General features: G+C 55.6%; 1 protein-coding gene across 1 annotated transcript in view; it reads right to left on the bottom strand.

Moving 5' to 3' along the window:
* The window catches only part of SHB (SH2 domain containing adaptor protein B), a 131,792-nt gene that overhangs the window by 9,319 nt on the left and 107,869 nt on the right, over positions 1-14,604 (bottom strand). Inside the window, exon 5 of the mRNA XM_069476605.1 lies at positions 14,104-14,223. Within this exon, the coding sequence (XP_069332706.1) occupies positions 14,104-14,223 (120 nt within the window). The remainder of the gene's footprint in view (positions 1-14,103; positions 14,224-14,604) is intronic.

Raw genomic sequence — 14,604 nt, forward strand, 5'->3', positions numbered from 1 at the left:
AAAAGGTGCTGGACGTCCTTACCCCTGTGAGGTTTCTCCTCACACCCGCTAGGATGGCCAAGATCGAAGAGCCAGATGTCAGTCAGAGACACACAGCGGACAGGTAGGACGGGCAAGTCTAGAGACCTAGCGTACAACACGACGGCTACAGGTGATCAAATTCGACTGCATCTGGGATTCATGTTAAACGAGTAGATTTTGGTTGCTCTTGCCACAAAACCAAAATAACGGGTAACTTAGAGACGATGGATATGTTAATTTGTTTCGCTATAGTAACACTTTTCCTATGCCTATGTATCCCATAATATCATGTTGTATACCTTAATTATACACAATAAAATTTATTTTTAAAAAGGGAAGAAAATCCAGAGGGACCTTTAAAAACTGCAAGTTGAAGCAGATCCACTGCTCGGCGGTGCTGCATCTAAACCGCGGGTGGTTTTTCCTCCCCAGAAGTTCGCCTGTGAGCCATCCCGACTCCCTGGCCGCGGGACTCCTGCAAACCGTATGAATGACAGTGGTTCCCCTGTGGGAAAACCCCACCAGTCCCTGGGAGGCTGGGCCTCAGTTTCGCCATCTGTGAAGTGGGGAAGAGTCTACAGTGTTCCCTAGAGGCCACCGGGAGCAAGAGAAAAGACCTCTGCACGGCTCCTGCCCTTTCAGGCCTTGATTTCCCCATTTGCATAATGAAGGGACAGGACTAGATGACCCCGGAGGTCCCACCCACCCCTAAACCTTTGAAGCCTGGCACACAGGAGATGCTCAACCTCATGAGGAGGGAAGAAGGACTGTTCAGACATTAAACGAAAGGGCTCACCTTCATCAGGGGCCCCCCGGAGCCCCGGGGCTAGAGGAGTGCAGGTTTTTCGAAAACAATTTCTTCCAATGAGTCCCAGAATGTCCACAAGTACCCAGAGACTTGTTGGGCCTGCAGTTCCCTGGGCCTCTCTGGAACCAAAACCTGCTTTAAACATGCTGAGATTCTGACACACATTCAAGTTTGAGAACCAGCATTCTAGTTCCATCTGATGATGGAAACCCCTTTATAATATTCATAACATTGAGTGTCCGGCTTTGTTGCTTACCCCCAGCAGCAGGGAGCTCACTCCCCACCAAGACAAGCCCTTTCAAACTTAGAGGGCTCTGCCCACGAGAAAGTTCTTCCACACCCCGAGCTGAAAAATGACTAACTACAGCTTACTGACGGTCACCCCAGCTCTGAGCTCTGGTTCCTGCAAGCCAAGGCTGCTCCTCCTGCCCAGGGAAGGCCCCTCACAGGCAGGAGCTGACCTGAGCTGCCCACGTGGTCAGTGCCTGCAACTGAAGAGCGTCCCTGGTGCATCTGTCCAGCTTGGCCATCGGCCTTGCTGTCTGGACACAATCTGCCGTTAATGTGGACAGCCCTGTGCCTGCGCTGAACTCCTTGTGTTGGGGTCTGCTGACCTCATGAGTCCACCTCCTCCCACGTCCCAAAGGACAGGATCTATTGACATGCAACTGTCACCAGGTATAGACAACACTCGCCTCGTGACCAAACCCAAAGGGGCACGGGTCCAAGAACATCAAGCAGCAAAGCCCACTGGCTTTGGCCACACTTGGAAGATTTAGAAATGTAATTTTCAAAGGTCACTGTCAGCTCTTAGTAGTCTGGACTCCGGAGGGCAAATCCTCCCATGTTAGACATTCATTCTGGCAGCTTCTTGACAATCTCTTTCCACAGGGCGGAGAATTTTCTCAAAATTAAATCTCCAGCTCTTTGCTCCCTAATGAAATTGACTTCTGCCTTGATACACAACAAAGCTTTCATTTTATTATTTGGCCAGGGTTTGACCACATTAATTACAGTTTTTTTTTCCAGCATGGCTGCAAGTAAATTGAGTTCCAAAAAGTTACTTAAGATCGGAACTGATTGCTTTTTAAAAGCGCAGCTCCCACAAAAGTAAAATAGTCAACCCTAGCCTTTTCATAGATGACGTTTTTGCTTAAGATTAGAACAATTCAGGGCAGGAAAATATATTTTCCTAGCCTGAAAATCTGAACTCAATGTGGGGTTGTGCTGATATTTGGAGACCCTGAGTCTGAAATTTCAGGACCCAGATCACACCACCTCTTGCATTTGCTGCCTCTGGTTTCACCAGAGCTACTGCTCCAAGATTTTAATCATTACTACTGGCATTTTTCCTGCACCAGAGGACACTCTGCAGAAGCCTGCTCAAATCAATTCCTATACCAGGGACTGCAAAAAGCCTGCCTGGCACCGGGTAAATGGGTTTTGCTCGGGGAGGCTGTGTTCAGCCTCGGTGGGGCACACACCTTACTGTCAGGAGCAAATGCTGGGCACACGGCTTGCTCTTTGGCAAGATGGGAGGTGGCAGGGAATTGAGGAAAGGATGCAGGGCTGGGAAAGCCAAGTGCTGTCGTGGCCACAGGGAAGCCCCTTGCCTCTCTGAGCCCTTTTCTTGGAGGAGTAAGTAAGGCTACCGTGGGGAGCTGGAGAGAGCTGACCGGGACTTCAAAGTTTACAAGGCACGTCCCTGACTGCAATCTCATTTATGCTTCACCACGACCCTGGGACACAGGGACCATTACTGTCCCTACTGTACAGGTGTAGAAACTGAGGTCACACAGAGAGTAGGAATCGAGATTTGAACCAGGGAGGGATCCTGGCTCTAGGTGGTGTAGCTTCTTAGCCATGGCACTGTGTGGTCTCTCTCTACTGACCCAATTAAAGTACCCAAATAAAAACATAAGACAGAGTTGAGACCCGAACCAGGTTTCCTAACTCTATAGCCAATGAGCTTCCTGCTCTACCTCATTAAAAAACAACAAACAAACAAACAAAAAAGAGATTTTTATATAAAAGAGATTCATTGTAGAAAATCTAGAAAACACAAATAATCAAAAAGACGACAAAAATCACCCGCCATTTCACCGCCCACATACAGCTGTTAATCACAATTTGGCAAAGTGCCTTCCTGAATTTCCCCCACATGAGCATTTGTGTGTGTGATACACAGTTACAGACGGGGCTGATTTTATAACTTGACTTTATTACAACCATGGGCTCATTTTGAATGTTGTGATTATTTTCCTGATTGTCATCTCCAAATGTTCCCTGAGAACCTGTAATGTGCCAGGCTTTCTGGTGGCGGGGAGATAGAAAGACACTTTCCCAAAGGAACTCTCAGCCACAAAAGGTACCAAGCAGATGCCAACCATGTCAGACCATGACCCTGAGGGTCAAGGTCAGCGGCCTTAGCTGCCAGAGGGCAGATTTAGGATGCAAAGTTCCTAGGTTTATGCACCTTAGTTTTAATGTGGAAACTAAAACCGGGTGACGTTTTGCAAAATAGAGAGGGGTCCTATCACCTCCAAGGGAAACCTGAATAGCTAAGCCACCGAGCCAAGGTGGGAAGACAGGGAGAGGGGACACCACTGAGGCTTCTCCTCCAATCCCAAACCTAAACATCCTTGTACTTTGCCATTGCTTCCTTAATAAATTACTCCCCTGGTTTTCTCCTCTCAAAAATCTTATTTATCCCTGCTCAATGGCCACCTCCTCCAGGAAGCTTTCCAAGATGCCCCCCACATCTACTTTCTCCCTCCCTCAGTCATTCTCTGCCATACCTCCGTCCATCACAGTGCTCACCTACCACCTTGTCTCCTTGTCTAGACTGTGAGCTTAGGTCTGATGTGTCTGTCTCCCCACGTCATTGAAGGCCCCAGTGCATGGCAGGAATCCAGCAGTGACAGCCACGCCGCTGACTTGTCTGCGAGCCCGGCCCTGAGTGTTTGTGCTGACAACGTGGCAGGCTGATCCCAAAGCCGCCTGGGACTATAAGCAGCATGTCGATTTCAAAAGGAAATAACAAAAATAAAATAAAATAAAAAAATGGTTCTAATTAAAGCATTTCTAATAAGCTGGCTTTGCCAAACCCAATTGTTTCTGATATTCCCCTTGGGTGAAATAATCTTAAAAAAGAGAGAAAGAAAAGCACAGCGTTATTAAAAGTGGCAGAGAACAGCCGAGGCTGGAAGGGGGATGGCGGAGCAGGCGCGAGACACGGAGACCTGGGCACCGGGCGGCCGCCGCTCCACAGTGGGCAAGGGTGCGGCACGGTGCCACACAGCAAAGCATCGCTGTACAGCTTTAGCATTTGAACTGTGCGAGCAAAGACGAGGGCTATGAAACCCGACATCTGATTTTACAAATCTGCCTCAAATACTGAGAACGTTTGCAGAGAAAATGGGAGAAGAAAATATGGTGCTTACGGGGCCCAGAAGGGCAATAACCCTGAAATGGGAGCTGGGACATCTGGGGGGCTCTGCCAGCAACTGGCTGAGAGACCTTGGGAAGGTCCTTTTCCATTCCCGTGCCTCAGTTTCCCCCATCTGAAAAAGCCAGGGTCTTGACCTGGATGATTCAAGTCTGTTCTTCTGGCTCTAACTGCCCAGAGGTCTGGGGAACAGCCAAACCCTGCGCTTGACGTCTGGATTTCACTGTGAAGTTGGTTGCCTCAAGCCCTGCCAAATGCCTCTAGGTGGGGACCAATCATATATTCTCTGGGGCCTTCGAGTGATTTAGCCCAGCTGAAAGCAAAATAAAACCCTACATCACACATATTTCCTGCGGTCGGCAGGCAGACTCTGCAAATGACCCCACTGCATCTGTACAGCCCCTCAGAGTTTATGAGCACTTCCCCTGCGTCCCCAGCCTCGGGGCTGAGAGGATCAGACACGGGAAGTGACTCGCTGGTGACCTCCCCGCTGGAGGAAGTGGTGGGATTCAGGCTCTGGTCCCCCAGCTCCCAGCCACGTCCTTCTCCGCATTTCCGCATTGTCTCCCTTTCACTGACGGCAGATACGATGTCTGTGGCTGTCCTCGTTGCCTGTCCCTGCATCACCCCACGTGCCTTCCCCCTAGTCCCCAACAACCCATTCCCAGATGGGTTTTGCAAAAATATCAGTAAATAAATCATATTAACGAGATGTTAGAAATGTGTGGAAAGCAGTGTTTTTCTCATTTGGAGAGACCACCCAGTGCCTCCAAAGGCAACTGTCCCGGGCCCGAGAGATTTGCTGGGGACGGACGGGCAGTTGGAATGCCTCCCCGGCAGCCCCGCCGCACAGGCAGATTTATGCGCGCTGATAGGAGATAATTAAAAACTGGCTGGAAATGTAATCGGGACCACTCAGACGCTGCTGAGGACCCGGGAGCTCTCGGGGGAACCAGGGCGACGCTGCGTGCCTGGCTCGGAGGGGAGACGGGGCAGAGCCGGGGAGGGAACCCAGCCTGTCCACGGGCACGTCTGGCCCCGCCAGGGTGCTGTGGACCACAGACGGGCAGAGGCAGAAAGAGCACAGGCCCCTCTTGCCTCGGGGTTTTGGGCAGCAGTGGGAAGAGGGGAGCTGAATTAGAGGCAGTGTGTTTTCCTGGGTCTTTCCAGGTCCATGTTGCCGCCGAGGAACCACCACCCACCCAGCTGCTCGGAAATCTGGATGTGCTCCTTGGAGTCTCACTCTACCTTCCCCTCGTCAATTCCACAACACGCTTCTCCTTCCTCCCCACCGCCCAGTCCTCACTCCTGATCCAGCACACCCAGGCCAGACGGGGCCTCTGAAAACCTTTCTCGCCAGCTACGGAGGCCACCGCTGGCCCTTCTGAGTTAGCCTCCCCCTCTCTGCCACCAGGTGCTCCCAGCTTTAGCGCAGCACCCGGGGGGAAATGGAGAACTTCCCAGGTTAGCCGCAGCCTTTGGCCAAGAGGGGCCGGGAAAGAACAGTGGCCTGGGAGTTGGGCAGATCCCGCCTCTTCCCTCCCCTGGCAACGTGGCCTCGGACGGGTTCCTAAAGGTCTCTGCACCTCGGTTTCCTCCTCTGTGAAGCGACAGCAATGAGTTACACTCTCTTCACCAGCTGTTGAGGGCTAAACCCAGAGAGGAACCAGACTCCCTCAGTTGGGTCACACATGCTGACAGCGTTGGTTTAGAGCCAGCCACGACCAACCCCTGTTCTCCGACTCCCACAAGCTGGGGGAAGGGGTGTTAGGTCTGTGGGCCTTGTAAGTGTCACACTGCCTGTGGAAAGGTGCCAGAGAAATGCCTGGCAAGGGGCTTGTGGCCCCAGGTCCTGCTCAGAAAACCCAGCTCGGGTCTTGGGCTACACTGTCCAGAGACCGCCCTGGCCCTGGCTGGGATATTTCTGCTCAGAGAGACCCCACAGGGCAGGAAGGCAGCATCGGGCTGTGTTAAAATCCCAGCTGTTTACTCACTAGCTCTGACGGAACATGAATGGCAGTTTCTGTATCTGTAAGCGTGAAGGCGACAGCTCCCGTCCTCACTACGTGCTATTACAGTGGGGAAGCTGGATGTTCCCAAACGCCGGTTCCCAAGCCGGGAGCCTGGACACGTATCACCTCACACGTCGCAGGGGCAGGACTCACACCTGTTTTGCTGGAGACTAAACCAAAGGCTCAGAGACGAACAGAGCTCAAACTGGGGTCTGCCTGGACCCCCAGAAAGGAGGGTGTGTGTCATAGTGACTGTCTGGGGCCCCACAGCTAGCTGGAGGTGGAGCCAGGATTTGAACTCGGTCTCTTGGGCACAAGCCCAGGGCTTTTTCCATACTCCCCACCCTATGGCTTCAGAATAACCAAAGCACCACGCGCCGACTCAAGGAGGTGCCGTTTTAATGGTGAGGGCAGCATCCCTGGAAATATTTTACCACCAGCTGGGCACATTTTCTCAGTAATTCTGAATCAAGGGAAATGTCATCTAATATTCCTCACAGCGTCCTCTCAACGGCGCGTCCCTTCATCCTGCGAGGCATCTGCGCGTTCTAAAGTTCACTGTTCTCGTTTAGTCCCCTGCAAAGAGCATCTGAGGAGTCTGTTTTGCCTACAGCAGCAGCTCCTAATTGTGGCATTTCCTTTAAACCTTTCAGAAGGAGAAACTACGAGGCACACTAATTGAGCAGAAAGTTCATCTTTCCTCCATCAGCCCGGAGAGGACATGCAATCCTCTGTGTGGTGGGAGCCCCCCACCCTCCCCCTCTGTCTCAGGCCTACTCAAACGCTGCTTGCAAACACGGCCTGCCGGGAAAGCTGGAAGGCAGGCGAGCTTCTTCCTCTGCCTGGGCCTCAGTTTCCCCACTTGTGCAGGGTATTGGAGAGAAGATCTAAAAGGTCTCTTTCTACCCCCTAAATCCCAAGATTTCTGCTCAGCGTGTTCCGGGAGCTGCTGCCCTGGCTTGCTGCAGACGTGCTTCCCCATGAGACGATGGGGAGACCAGACTGGGTCCTGGTGGGAAGGAATACTTGAGTTATAGCGTCTGCAGACTTGGCAGGACAGCTGGAAGGGCAGCAAGATGGTGAGGAGGACAAAGGACACCTGCTGAGGTGGCCACCATCTCCAGCTACCGATGAGGAGTCGGGAGATCAGAGAAGCTAAGTAACCCACCCAAGGTCACACAGCCAGGATTTGACTTTAGCTCTGTGGGATTCTCTCAGATTTTCTCTAGTTGCAACCACACGACCTCTAAAATCCCATCACCGTAAAGGAGGGTGGACAAGGGCATGGACTGACATTTCTAAGTTCAACCCAGACTATCTGTAAGGCTCTGGGCCACGTCAAGCTCAACACCTGTGGCTCTCCACGGTCTGTACTGAAGACAGTTGAGCTACCACTGATTGGGCAGTAACTGTATTTGGACGCATGCTAAGCAGTTCACGTATTGTCAATTGATTAATACCCCTGTGAAACTCATTTTACAGAGGTGGAAACTGAGGCTCAGAGATGTTAAATCCCCTTTGCCCAAGACCACCCTCCTAGCATGTAGCAGAGCCAGCTTTCAAGAGCCCCAGATGGGCTGATCCAGAGCTGGTATCCCCACTGCTGGGCAGAGCTCCCTCTATCGTGGGGGGACTGGGGGTAAGGAGCAGGGGCTGTTGATGATGGGGTTTACTAGAACCGTGGACTGGAAAGCAGGAAGCTTTCTCCCCTTCCAGGTTGCTGCCCCTGTGTGGACGGCTCCTACTGCCCCCTCCCCTCGCCACTGTCTGCCTGGAGCCACAGCCAGCCACCCATGGCCGGGCCACGTGACCCCACCTCTCTTCTGCATCCCCCCCTCACACCCACCTGGGAGCTTGGGAAGGCCAGGAACCCAGGGCTCCTGCGGTCCCCGCCGGCAGTGTGGGGTCCCGAGGGAAGCAGCAGCTATGCCCCAAGCTACACACACTGCCCTCCTTGAAGTTTGGTCCCTAAGAGGTTTTGGCATCCCCTTAGGGGCTGGGCTGGGGAACAGGGCGACCGATGACTGGAGGCCTTGCAGGGACTGCGCCGGTGGTCACACTCGGGAGCAGCAGCCACCGTAGAGCTAAGTGTTTGGCGCCTCGGCTGTTGGTCCAACAGCCACTGCTCAGGCGGCCGAGGAAGTGAAGTCTGTGCTCCCGCTGACAGACGAAGGGCGCGCAGCCCTTCCTCCTCCCCGCCCCTCCCCACCTGCAAACCTTTATTATTTCTTGCTCCTGGCTGTCAACAGCAACAAACTAAGATTAATCACTCGCCTGCCTAGACCCAGACGTGCCTACTGTTTGAAAACTCTCTCCTTCCCTATATTAATCAATGAAGGGAGAGACGAAAGAAAAACAACCCCAACTGCAATGCACCCCCAGCGCCCCCCAGCTCTTCCTGGCCCCATACACCCACCCTCCCTCCATTGGACCCTGGGAGGCACTTCGGGGTGAAGACCGAGTACCCAGCAGTCAGCGCAAACCCGGCCACTCCAGGCAGGATACAAAGGGATGCTATTATGCAATCTGAAGGACAGGAGGCTCATTCTTGATGACCTTCCCGCCCCCTCCTGCCCTCCCTGGAGGAGATGGGGCCTTCCCTCCATCCCTGGACCAAGAGCAAAGTGGTGTAATCACGGAACCCTTAAACTGGAAACTGGAAGGTTTCCACATCAAACACCAGACCCTCATTTTACAGATGCAAAAGGAGAAGACGCTTGGCCAAGTCACCCGACATAGCGGAGACAGCCTGGACTCATCCACAGCACCCAGTCCGCCCACTGCTTCCACGGCAACTGCTAAAGGCTCTGGAAAAGCCGGGCAGAGCAGGGACGGGCACACACCATGCACCTGCTGAGCGCCAGCGGTTACCTGCCAAGCTGACTTCTTGCCTTCGCACCCTGTTTTGCAGGTGACTCTCAGGGAGGTCAAGGGCCTTGGCCACCATCACATGGTGGTAACCAGGGCTTGGATTCAGCTGTCTGACTGCGGAGCCTGTGCCTTTCCCCCTACGCCTTGCAAATTGCTGCCCTGCGTCTCCCGGGATGCCCACCCTCCTCCCGGCCTCCTCCACAGGCCCCTGGCCGGCTCAGGGGGCTCCTGGGGACAGAGGGAGGTGGAAGCTGTGTTCCCTCCTCGACAATACTCATGGAGCTCCCTGGATCACTAAGGTTCTAGAAGAAACACAGGCCTCCTGCAGGCAGAACCTGCCCCACAGGACTGGAGGCCTCAGCATCCATCCTCCCCCACCCCCAGCTGCAAACCCTTGTCTCTGAGGTCCTGTTTCCCTCATCTAGTCCAGATTCCTCTGCAAACACTCACAAAACCAGAACTCATCAGGGTGGTTCACAGTCCAAAGTGCCTGAAGAACTCTTTTAATGAGATTTTTCATCCCTTTCCTCCACTGCCAGAGACAGGAAACTGTGTTAAGAGTTTGATATTTTCTTGCGAATTTCTAAGGCTCAACTCTCTGCTCCCCGAGGCTGGAGTGAGCGTACCCAGGGGCCGTGGGGCGGCAGCCAAGGGGGAGCGTGAGGATGTGCTACCCTGTCGAGGGGGATGGGGACAGGGATGGGGAAGGGAGGGTTCTGCAGGCAGGAGGGGAAAGAGAAGTGTTCGGAGGCAATTAGGCAGGATCACTGAAGCCGGCTTCATGGGCGGGGGCATCTGCCGTGGAGGAGGCTCTGAGATGCGGGGGTGGGGTGTGCAGGAAGCCTGGGGGAGGGGCAGATGGATGCCAGCTTGGGCAGTCCAGGCATCTGTGTGGTCCCCACAGTGGGAAGGAGTTGCCGTCTCTGCGGTCAGTGTGGTCAAATGCCAGCTGAGTAGCCTCAGGTCAATCACGAATCCCCTTGGGGGGTCTCAGTTTCCCCACCCATAAAGCAGAGAGATTGCACCAGATGGGCCTTCTCCGTCCCTGCCAGGTTTGACATCCAAAGACCTTCTGACTGTGCGGGCTTGGGAAGGGGTGGGAAGTCTGACGGCCCCCACTCCAGTCCTGGCCCTGCTATAGACCTGGGCGGGTCCTTCAGCTTCCTCTGCCCTAAGATGAGGAAGAGGATGGCAATCTCTGCCTGAGAGCAGGACCTCTGTGAGTGGAACTGGCGTGTCACAGGTCCGTCACTGGGCACTGCGTCTCAACTCTCCTGCAAGGAGCCTGAGACCTGCCGAGGTGCTTCTGCACCTCCAGGGCTCTGCCCGAGCTGCTGTGCTCGACATCCCGACCCGGGGGACACCCACCTTCTCTCACAGCTCCAGCGCAGCCTTCTCCCCGCAGCTCCCCCGACCCTCTGTGCAGAGCTGCTTGCGATGGGCACAGGCTGAACTGGCCAGAGAGTGAGCCCCTGGAGCCCGGCCTGGCTGTGCTCACCTTGGTGGTCTCCCTGATGCCCATGGGGTGCATGGTACAGAGGACTCTGGTAAGTATTCTGCTGAGGGAAAGCCAGAGAGCGTGGAGGGCCCTGTCCTCTGACGCTAGACTCCCCCAGATCCTTTCTCCGCCCTAGAATACCCTCATGGCCAAACCCAAGGCTCACATGAGAATGGCCAGAGACAGAGAACCCGCATAGCTGGAATTCCGACGTCAATCTGCACCAGCTCCTGACAGTGTCAGGAATGCCCTTCCCCACCCTGCCCCAGCGCGGCAGGCCCTGAGCACCTCCCTTGATGGCTGGCAAAGCTGGTGTTTGCCCAAGCAGCCGGGACACTCAGTGCCAGGGCCATTCCATTTGCGGTCGAAGTGATCAGTGCCAGGGTGTTGCTCCCTGGCCAGCAGCTGGACTGCTCATCGGGAATGGGGGCTGCTCTGGGAAGCAAGCCCCCCTCCACTCAGTGGCCTGCTTGGCTCAGCCACAGCGTGGCCCCAGCCCATCTCCCCAATTCTGGGATTCTTCAAGGGAAAGCTGACCAGGTGAGATCACCCTCTGGCCTTTGGGGGTGGTGGCCTGTTGCCTGCATGGGAAACTAAACCCTCCACTTCCAGCCCCCCTGCTAGATCAGTCGCCCAAACTGCAGTTCCTACTAATTAGATCCTAAAAGGACAGGTACAGGAGCAAACCCAGGCTCTGATGGCACAGGCCACTGGGCCGTCTCCCCAAGTCCCCCTCCCCCCCCTCCCCTGACCTGGCGGTGCAGGTGATCCGGCCAGAGCACACTAAGCGCAAAGCGGGGGCTGAGCCCACAGATGGGGACACATGGGGAGTCAGACAACACCTCCATGTCAGAGGTAGAGGTGTCCCTATGGGCTATCAAAGTCCAACTCCCCACTGGACAGAGGTGGATGCTGAGACCCAGGGGGGAGGAACTGGCCCAAGGCCACACAGCGAGCAGCGAGTGGCAGGACGGGACTCCTGTCCAGGATTTTGGATGGGTTCTTTCTACGGCTCTTCAAAACGGACTTCAGTCAAACTGCAGGGTTGGCCTCAGGAAACAGGCAGGCTGGGAGCAACACAAGGTAACATTTACACCGCACTGGCTGGGCTGGGCACACTTTCTGTGTGAGCAGGTCGTCACCATCCCCGGTGCACAGATGAAGACACCGAGGCCTGGATGGCATGACTGACCAAGGCCACAAGGCCAGTGCGTGGGGGGAGTCAGGCGTGAGGCCCATGCCCTGCCATCCTCACCACACGCAGCTGGGCCCTCTAGGCCACAGGCCTGTGCTGCGAGAGTGTCCTCCTCCCTAGGGAATGGCACACAGCAGGGCTGGAAGGGAACTGTACTCTCGGCCCTGAGATGCACTGTGGGCTGGCGTCTGGGCCCGCTGTAGAGCTGAGGGTCCTGCGGGAAGCTGGTGTGATCACACTTCTGCAGATTCTGCTCGTGCCCCTGCTGGGCCCTCAGCCCTGGCACATCTTGGGTACCCGTAGCCTGTGTTCTTTCGCAGGTGGGCCTGTGTGGGAGTTACCTCGGGGTCCCCATGCCAGCCAGGGCCCCCAGTTCAGGGGCTTAGCACTTCTCCATTGACAGAACAGGAAGCTTGAGCAGTTCACGGGGCCCCGGCCCTCGCTCGGGAACAGCCAGGCTTGGTACGACACGTTCTGTCCCTTCCTCCTCTGTGATCCAATCAGTCCTTTCTCAGAGGTCCCTTTGGGCCAAGACCCTAACCATGGGGACTCCGGGAGGAATGAGATTCACTGAGGAACTCAAGATACTGACAGGGAGGGAGGCAGAGTGACAACCCAGCACTACCAGGGCCCTGGGGGGTCCCCAGAGCACCAAGAAAGTCTGGGGGTGGTGGGCAGGCTGCCTGCGTCTGCAGGGAAGGCTGGTGACACGAGTCCCATTGCTGAGGCCACCTGTTTCCTTTACCTCTCGCAGAGCACCCTTTACCTTGACGCCGGGGGGTGGAGATCAGGCAGCCCCGCTCACAGGGACCTGGGCTGCAAGGCTTTTGCTGGGCAGTGGGGTGGGGGACAGCAGGGAGACAGCGCCGTGGCCCCGTCAGCACGCCCAGCGGTGCGCAGGCTCTCCCTGGCCGCTGCCCTCTCCTTAATCCAATTACAGCTCCTCCAGCCTTGGCGCCTCCAGCCCAGCCAGTGTTTAGCTTATTGAATTTTCCTCGGCTGCCATAACCGATGCGATCCTTTAAGCCATCAGGTCTGACACAGATGATGAAGCATGGGACACCAGCAGCTCGGGGGACAGCAAGGTCCCTGCTTTTTGTTTGTCCTGAGTGCCCTCCCATCCTCCCTGGCCCAGTGGAAGTCCATCCGCATCCCTGACAGTCCTGGAGAGATGCGTGGTCCCTGCCACACACTCTGCACACCCTCCCTTCTCTGGTGGACTCCCACAGCCTCTGCCCTGGGCCTCCCTCTCGACTCCACAGTGTGTCACCACCCCCGCAGGGCAGAGCCCAGTAGGCTGGGTGGGGTCAGTCCTGAGCAGAGAGCACAGGCTGATCTCACCCTTCTTGGCCACACGGGTACCTCAGTCTACATGGCCGGCATGTGCCAGGGGTCCCCTTATAGCCGTGTCCCAGCAGGTCTGCTCTCTGTCACGTGACCTCTACTAATGTTGCGTGGGACAGAGGCGAAGCCAGGCAGAAGGCTTCACTGCTCTGGGGCTCTGTGCTGGCTGAAGTGCCTGGTTTATAGCCCAATTATGTCACTAACTCTCTATGTGTCCTTGGCAAATCCTTCCTTTCTCTGGGCCACAGTTTTCCTATCTGTAAAATGGGCTCACACAACCCATTTGGTCCTACCCAGCAATAGCACTGAATGATGGGGCACTCAACCAAAAAACCCTTTTCTTACTTCTGGGCCTGCCCAACCTGACAATGCCTCGTGGGTGGGAAAGACTGGACAGTTTACACAGCAGCAGCAGGTGACACCACCGGCAGGTTCTTCCTGCTCGTCCTCCCCAACTTGGTGAGACACACAGAAACCAGACCTGCCCAGACTGCGACCTAGAGCACAACGAAAGGGTCGCTGTCGCAGCGGCAGTGTGGCACGTGGAGAGTCAAACGGCTGGTCACGAGTCCCAGCCCTGCCACTTCCGCCAGCCACATCCCCTCTGTGAGCCTCGGTTTCCTCCCGTGAGGGCGCTGAGAGGGGCGAGGCTAAGTGCCCGCGGCACGTGGGGAAGCCGTTCCCCGCTAGCTAACGCGGAGCCTGAGAAAAGGCCCCTCCTCTTCTGGGAAGGCAGCAACGGCAAACGCAGAAACTCCTCTGTGTCCCAGGAGAACAGGATCAAATTGAAAAACCGAGGCTTGAAATAACTTGTGCTGGCGAGTTTCCCGGGGGACACTGGCGGGTCTCTCCGCCACGGACACGGCGGCCGAGGAGGGCTGCGGGGGTGTGCGGGGCGGTACTCACTTCAGGGAGAGGGAGTAGTCGTGCTTGCTGGTCTGGCTATTCCGGACAAGGTAGCTGCACTCCTTGCAGAGCCGCAGCAGGTTCTCGGCGTCTCCTCTGCTGATGGCTCCGTGATACCATCTGGGGAGAGAGCAGAGAGCGGTCAGAGCCCAGCACGATGGGACTTCCCGCAGCCCTGACGCCCCCCAGGGAGGCTCAGGGTCCTCCGGGGGCCCCCCGTGACCAGGCAGCCGTGCGTTCCTTCATTCATTCAGGGGACACCTGCTGACTGCCAGATCCTGGGGAGGGAACAGAGAACAAAGCCCCATCTGCCTCCTCGGGAGGCTCACGTTCCAGTGCAGGGAGTCGGGCCACAGACACTCGGTGATCTCAGAGCGCACAGTATGGCGACAGGTGCTACGGACATGAAATGGCTCAGGTCATGCCGCTGGGGGGTAGTGGGGGGGCTGCTATTTCAGGCAGGGAAGCCTGTGGACAGAGTGACATTTCAGTACAGACCAC

Source organism: Eulemur rufifrons, chromosome 7 (genome assembly GCF_041146395.1).
Source record: "Eulemur rufifrons isolate Redbay chromosome 7, OSU_ERuf_1, whole genome shotgun sequence".
NCBI lineage: Eukaryota > Metazoa > Chordata > Mammalia > Primates > Lemuridae > Eulemur > Eulemur rufifrons.